The sequence below is a fragment of the Halichoerus grypus genome, chromosome 7 (genome assembly GCF_964656455.1).
Source record: "Halichoerus grypus chromosome 7, mHalGry1.hap1.1, whole genome shotgun sequence".
NCBI lineage: Eukaryota > Metazoa > Chordata > Mammalia > Carnivora > Phocidae > Halichoerus > Halichoerus grypus.
The window spans coordinates 87,159,897-87,167,254 of NC_135718.1; the positions used below are offsets into that span (position 1 = coordinate 87,159,897).

A 7,358-nucleotide genomic window follows, 5' to 3' on the forward strand; every position below is an offset into this window, starting at 1 on the left:
TGTGCTCTCTCTGTTTCTCTCTCAAATAAATACATAAAATCATTTAAAAAAAAATAATTCACTTGAAATTTTATTGCTCAGAGAAAACTTTTTTTTTTTTTAAAGATTTTATTTATTTATTTATTTGAGAGAAAGAGCACACATGAGAGGGGGGAGGGTCAGAGGGAGAAGCAGACTCCCTGCCGAGCAGGGAGCCTGACGCAGGGCTCGATCCCAGGACCCTGGGATCATGACCTGAGCCAAAGGCAGACGCTTAACGACTGAGCCACCCAGATGTCCCTCAATCTTTTTTTTTTTTTTTTTTAAAGGTTTTATATTTAAGTGATCTCTACACCGAGCATGGGGCTCGAACTTACAACCCCGAGATTAGGAGTCGTGTGCTCTACCCACCGAGCCGGCCGGGCGCCCCTCCCCCAGTCTTCCCATTATTAGGCAGCCTTCCCCGAGGGTCACCAGGAGCCAGGACCTGCGCTGGGCTCTGGGAAGCGGGCAGTGCGCGAGCAGCCCTGCCCCGGCCTGGCAGGGCTCATGCCCCGATGTGTAGGGGGCATGGTCACGGTCTGTCCATTGCAGGGCGGCCATGCGGCTGGAGCACCGAGTAGGCACGCAGCCAGCCCAGCACCGTGGGCCCCTGAGGGCGCCGCTCCCACTGCCCGGGCTCCGGGGGGGCGGGGGGGTGCAGAGCCTGCCTGGACACGCGGAGGGCCGTGGCTGCAGCCTCCCCCATTGCGGGGCCTCCCCCCTCCCCACTAGCTGACCATGCTCTGCCCCCCAGGGCTGGACATCCACTTCATCCACGTGAAGCCCCACCAGCCGCCGTCCGGCTGCACCCCGAAGCCCTTGCTGATGGTGCACGGCTGGCCCGGCTCCTTCTACGAGTTTTATAAGATCATCCCGCTCCTGACCGACCCCAGGAACCACGGCCTGAGCGAGGAGCACATTTTTGAAGTCATCTGCCCTTCCATTCCCGGCTACGGCTTCTCGGAGGCATCCTCCAAAAAGGGTACAGGGGCTGCTGGGGGCCAGGTCTTCCCACAGGCGGGGAGCCAGCCGGGACAGCTCCCTTCGGACCCTGGGGGGCCAGATGGCCAGCGCCCCTTCTGGGGCTCTGCCGGGTGCCGTGGGCAGGGGATGGGCAGAGCAGCCCAGAGCCCAGGCCAGCCCACGGGCAGCAGGGCCTCCAGAACCTCGCGGTGTGGCCCAAGCCCACCGTGCCCTTGCTGCGTGGCCGTCCCCTCGCCGTCCCTCTCTGCGACGCAGATGCCCAGGCTCCCTGCTGGGCGCTGGCCATGCCGCCGTGGGGCCCCCGGACTCCTTCTCCTCTCCCGTGAGCCGCTGTGACCCCAGCCTGGGGCAAACGGGGGTGGGGGGAGGTGAGGAATTTCCTAGGAGCCCAAGAGGACCAAGGGAGTGACCTCCCTGTGACTCTGTTCTCTCTCCCCTTCAAACCAGGCTTGAATTCAGTGGCCACGGCCAGGATCTTTTATAAGCTGATGCTCCGGCTGGGCTTCCAGGAATTCTATGTTCAGGGCGGGGATTGGGGGTCCCTGATCTGCACCAACATGGCCCAGATGGCACCCAGGTGAGGGTCCCTGTCAGGTGGGTGGGGCAGCCATCCGTGCAGAGGATTCCGCCTGGGCACACTATCTGAGACTTGGAGCGTCCTCTTGCCAGGGGCCACCCAGGCGGGGTGTCTGTGGGCCTGGGGCAGGGGAGGGAGGTTCCCCCTGTCACCCTGCCATGCCTGGGGCACCTTGACGTGGATTCCCTCTCTATTGGGTGTCACACAGGGTTGGGAACGCTGGGCCAGGTGCCCAGGCAGAGAGAGCCAGATAGAGGAGAGGAAAGTCAGGCAGTAGACCTTTCTGGTGCACTAAGCCCCAGAAGAGCCCAGAGCTTCCTAGAAACTCTGTATTTTCCTCGCCAACCCCCTCCTCCCCATCATGGGGCCACCCCAGAGGCGCAGATTCCAAGAGGGCTGGCGCTGCACACCTCAGCCCCGCGGCCTCCTGCTCGTCTCCCCTCCCCAGCCCTGCGTCAGCCTCACCTGGACCCTCTCTCTGCCCTCAGCCACGTGAAAGGCCTGCATTTGAACATGACTTTCGTTTTAAATCCCGGCACCCTGACCCTTCTCCTGGGACGGTGTTTCCCGAGGTTTTTCGGCTACACCCAGAGGGATATAGAGCTGCTGTACCCCTTCAAGGAGAAGGTTTTCTACAGCTTGATGAGGGAGAGCGGTTATATGCACATCCAGGGCACCAAACCCGACACTGTGGGTGAGTGCGTGCTCCGGATGCTGCGGCCTTCCCTGCTGCGGCGGGGGCCACACCCCTCCCATTCAGCCGGGCGCCTGGCCAGGGGGCCTTACCCACCCCGCAACACTGCTCCAGGATGAAAACCTCCTGGGAGGGCCCCGAACTCTTTCTCACCCTGCACTTCTAGGCAGAGGTCAGTCAATGCATGGCCAGCGCATTCCAGACACCTGCTCGATCTGATTCGGTGTGCTCCGGGGCCTTGACCCCTGACCCCTGACCCCTGAACCCTGAGCCTGAGTCGAGGAGGGAGCCTGGGGACCTGGCAGCTCCAGGACTGGGGCGGGTGGAGGGGGTCGATATTCATTTGGAACTTTTCCCCTAATTTGGACTTTTAGGTTGTTTCTTAGTTTTCACAAACCAGAGCATATAAACTAAAAACCCCACCTTTTTTTTTTTAGTTTATTTATTTAAGTAATCTCTATACCCAACGTGGGGCTCAAACTCAACGACCCCAGGATCAAGAGTTGCATGCTCTTCGGACCGAGCCAGCCAGGTGTCCCAAACCCCACCTTTTTAAAACCAGCATTCATACATATTTCCCATCTGGATCTCCCCAAACGCGGGAAGCTGCCCATGCAGTGGGGGCGGTGTTACCCCTTTTTCTCAGATGAGAGTTCCGAGGCCGATGGTTAAGTAGATGGGGGTGCCTGAGCACCCCAGGGTTAGGGCAGAGCTGTGCCCCTACACGGGGTGCTGACCGCTCGCTGGTCCCAAGCCTCAGTCCCTCCCTCGCTTCTCCCCACCCCAGGCTGCGCTCTGAACGACTCTCCCGTGGGCCTGGCTGCCTATATCCTGGAGAAGTTTTCCACCTGGACCAACCCGGAGTTCCGAGACCTGGAAGACGGAGGCCTGGAGAGGTGAGACCCTACCTTCCAGCCGCCAGCCAGCATGTCCCAGCTACTGCTGGGTGCCCCTCAGGCCCTCACCCCGGTGAACCTGGCCCCAGTTCCTCCAGATGAGGAAGCGGAGGCAGAGAGAGGTCTAGCGACTCGCTCCAAGCCTCCCAGTGGAGTGGTTGGGAATAGGACACAGGGCTCAAGACTGTCTATGGTCCGTTTGCTGCAGTGAGTGCCCCTTTATTGCCAAGAGGCGTGAGCAGCCAGGGCCCCCTGCCCACACCCAAGCCCAGGGGAGCCCGGCATCATCGCGGCCTCCTGACCGTGTGCCCTGGGGGAAGCCTGGAGGCAGCTGCAGGGTGACTCCCGGGCCTCTGGCCGGACTCAGGCGCCACCAAGGTCAGCCCTGACCCAGCTTCTCCAGGACCCCTCCCCCTCTTTGTTGCCTTGGGGGCACGCAGAGCGCCAGACACCGCGCTGCGGTGGGAGAGGGGCGAGGTGGGGCTGGCTCCCACCTCCGCCACGGGGACCGTGTCTAGGTCATGCTCTAGCCCCAGCACCTGGAAGGAGGGAGCTCGACAAACATGCACCAGACGAATGAGCTCTGGAAGATTGTGCGAGTCCAGAGAAAAGAGGATCTGCTCTACCGGGCAGGGAGGGGAAATGACCGGGAGAATCTATTTGGCCTGGGCCTTGAAGGATGAGTAGGAGTTTGCCGGTGGAAAGGGTAGAAGCAGAGAATTTAGGCAGAGAGAAGAGCAGAAGCGAAAGTGAGAGTGATAGAAACACAAGGCGTTCTTGGAAAGGCTGACTTTGCTGAGGCTGGGGGCAGGTATGCGGGGGCCGGGCTGTGAGCCCTTGCACAAGCCCTCACCCTGGGATCTGTTCCCTGTCCCACACTGGGCAGGACCCGGGGGTGATGGGGCTCCACCAGCAGCCCCTTGGCAAAGGGGTGGCCCTGCTCCTTGCCCACCAGTACCTGCAGCCAGACACAGGGCACAGACTAGCTCAGCTCTGTGTTCTAGCAAGATCCCTGCCTGCACTGGGGTGGGGAGGGTCGGTGGGGTCGTTTGCTAGCTATGATCAGACCCCACGGGGAGATGGGAGCCCCTGGGCATCTCACTAAAAGCCGGTTCTGACCATTCACGATTCTGTTTGCTTCTCACTAGCCGGTTTCCACGGTCCTCCAAAGAGCAATTCAGAATCGCTTCTTCCCCGTCCTGCTGTTGCTAGACCCCAAGGAATGGCTACTTCTGAATGGGAGTATGCCTTATGAATGTATTCATCATTTTGGAGAAGCCTCTCCCCTTACAAATGCTTCGTGTTTTCGTGTGTCATGTCAGTACCCCCTCCGAGCCCCCCCAGCGCCCCCCAGCGCCCCCCCAGTGCCCCCCAGTGCCCCTCCGAGCCCCTCCTGTGCCCCCCAGAGCCCCTCCTGGCCCCCCAGCACCCCTCCTGCACCCCCCAGCGCCCCCCGCCCCTCGCCTGCTGGAGCTGCACTGATTGGGAGCGGGGCCGGGGTTAGGGCGTAATGTTCCTTAAACTGTGGTGCTGAGGATAAAATGGCCAACCACAACCACACAAGCAAATTCAGCACATTGGCCATTCTGGGCAAATCGGCTTCTGATGAACCAATTAAACTTATTGGCTGAGAGCTGGGGAGCCAAGTGGGAGCACCGGCAAGTTCCTCAATCCAGGCGCAGTGACATCAGCGGGGCCTGGGGTGGAGGGGGGGAGAGGGGGGACAGCCAGGGCTCAGTGGGGGGTGGGAGGGAGGACAGCCAGGGCTCAGAGGGGACAGTGGGGGGTGAGAGGGAGGAGGGAGGACAGCCAGGCTCAGAGGGGACAGTGGGGGGTGGGAGGGAGGAGGGGGGACAGCCAGGGCTCAGAGGGGACAGTGGGGGGTGGGAGGGAGGAGGGGGGACAGCCAGGGCTCAGAGGGGACAGTGGGGGGTGGGAGGGAGGAGGGGGGACAGCCAGGGCTCAGTGGGGACAGTGGGGGGTGGGAGGGAGGAGGGGGGACAGCCAGGGCTCAGTGGGGACAGTGGGGGGTGGGAGGGAGGAGGGGGGACAGCCAGGGCTCAGAGGGGGCAATGGGGGGTGGGAGGGAGGAGGGGGGACAGCCAGGGCTCAGTGGGGGGTGGGAGGGAGGAGGGAGGACAGCCAGGGCTCAGAGGGGACAGTGGGGGGTGGGAGGGAGGAGGGGGGACAGCCAGGGCTCAGTGGGGACAGTGGGGGTGGGAGGGAGGAGGGGCAACAGCCAGGGCTCAGTGGGGACAGTGGGGGGTGGGTGGGAGGAATGGGGACAACCAGGGCTCAGAGGGGGCAGTGGGGGGTAGGAGGGAGGAGAGGGGACAGCCAGGGCTCAGTGGGGACAGTGGGGGGTGGGAGGGAGGAGGGGCGACAGCCAGGGCTCAGTGGGGACAGTGGGGGGTGGGAGGGAGGAGGGAGGACAGCCAGGGCTCAGAGGGGACAGTGGGGGGTGAGAGGGAGGAGGGAGGACAGCCAGGCTCAGAGGGAACAGTGGGGGGTGGGAGGGAGGAATGGGGACAACCAGGGCTCAGAGGGGGCAGTGGGGGGTAGGAGGGAGGAGGGGGGACAGCCAGGGCTCAGTGGGGACAGTGGGGGGTGGGAGGGAGGAGGGAGGACAGCCAGGGCTCAGAGGGGACAGTGGGGGGTGAGAGGGAGGAGGGAGGACAGCCAGGCTCAGAGGGGACAGTGGGGGGTGGGGGGAAGGAGGGGGGACAGCCAGGGCTCAGTGGGGGGTGGGGGGGAGGCAGCAGCAGCAGTAGAAATTTCTACCTCCCCACCAGGCTGCAGGGACGCCCTTCCTTTGTCAAACAGGAAATAGGGAATGAGGAGGGGAGCCTCTGAGTGTGTGTGCGCATTTGGATGATGGAAGTGTGCACGTGTGTGCGCCCGTGGGTTTGGATACAGACACGTGTGCACGTGTGAGCGTGCGTGTGTGGGTGCACTTGCATCTGAGAGTGTGTCTGTCCGCGAGGGGCTCGGCAGAGATGCAGGGGCCACTTCCAGCGTGGACATGCTGAGTGGGAGGTGCCCGCTTGGTAACCAGACTGAGATCTGGAGCCCGGGGAGGGGTCGGACCAGAGGAAATGACTGTGCTCTGGGGGGAACTAGCAGGCCCAGCAGCAGCCCCGGGAGCAGGGAGAAGTGAGAAGCCCCTACCTGAATGGGGGGGCGGGCCAGTGCGGGTCAGCAGTTGCAGTGGGGGCTGCCAAGGCATTGCCGGGGCAGGAGAGACGGGGCAGAGGGAGGCGGGAAGGCAGGCCTGGGTGGCACGGACATCAGACTGTGGGCAGGGGAGGGCTGGAGGCTGGAGGGGCGGAAGATGGCACCAGCAGCTGGACGGGGAGGGGCCATGGAGGGCTCCAGGGGGCTCTGGACACAGGGTAGCATGAAGGAGCCCAGCCAGAGCAGGTCAGAGCCCAAGGAGCAGGTGGGGCCAGGAGAAGGTGGGGTTTCAGGGTCTACAGACCTCAGGCCCCAACAGTGAGAACCAGATGGCTCCTTCCTCCCCATGTGTGGAGCCCCACAGCCTGGGTGGGGTCCCATGCCGAGTGGGGAGGTGTCCGCAGGGCCCCAGGCCAAGCCTGCCCCGTTTCCTGCCGTCCTGGTAGCTGGCGGCGCCAGGCTCGGGCGCCGTGGGGCTAATGCACCAGCCTCGGCCGAGGTCTGAGCAGGAAGCCGGGCAGGCGGGGGTCCCCGGTGCTCGCAGCCTAAAAGCCGCGCCTGGCACTGAGGGGCCTTCTGGGGCTGCTTCCACAGGAAGTTCTCCCTGGACGACCTGCTGACCAACGTCATGCTCTACTGGACGACGGGCACCATCACCTCCTCCCAGCGCTTCTACAAGGAGAACCTGGGCCAGGGCTTCATGACCAACAAGCATGACCGGTGAGTCTGGCTGAGCCCGCACGGGCCGCCCGCCGACGGGCCTCCAGGAGCAGCCGGACCACCCACCCTTGACCCCCAGGGAGGTCCTTTGATGGCAGGACCATAGGTGCCCAGGGTGCCTGGGATGAGAGCACGGTGTCACTTTGCTCATCGAGGGAACGCCGGGCCGGCCCCATGTGGCATTGGCGGTCCTGGACTTCCGGACCCTCAGGGGGCAGCGGTGGGAAAAGGGGAACACAGCTGGGGGGGCTAGCGGCTGTCCTGTCCGGCTCAGCCGATGGGGAGCCCGCGT

The 7,358-nt window shown here is 63.2% G+C and overlaps 1 protein-coding gene across 1 annotated transcript in view; it reads left to right on the forward strand.

The window, feature by feature from the left end:
- Nucleotides 1–7,358, forward strand: part of EPHX1 (epoxide hydrolase 1) — a 31,650-nt gene that overhangs the window by 23,705 nt on the left and 587 nt on the right. Inside the window, exons 4-8 of the mRNA XM_036113536.2 lie at nt 776–1,003; nt 1,453–1,582; nt 2,071–2,276; nt 3,064–3,172; nt 6,941–7,066. Coding sequence (XP_035969429.1) covers nt 776–1,003; nt 1,453–1,582; nt 2,071–2,276; nt 3,064–3,172; nt 6,941–7,066 — 799 coding nt within the window. The remainder of the gene's footprint in view (nt 1–775; nt 1,004–1,452; nt 1,583–2,070; nt 2,277–3,063; nt 3,173–6,940; nt 7,067–7,358) is intronic.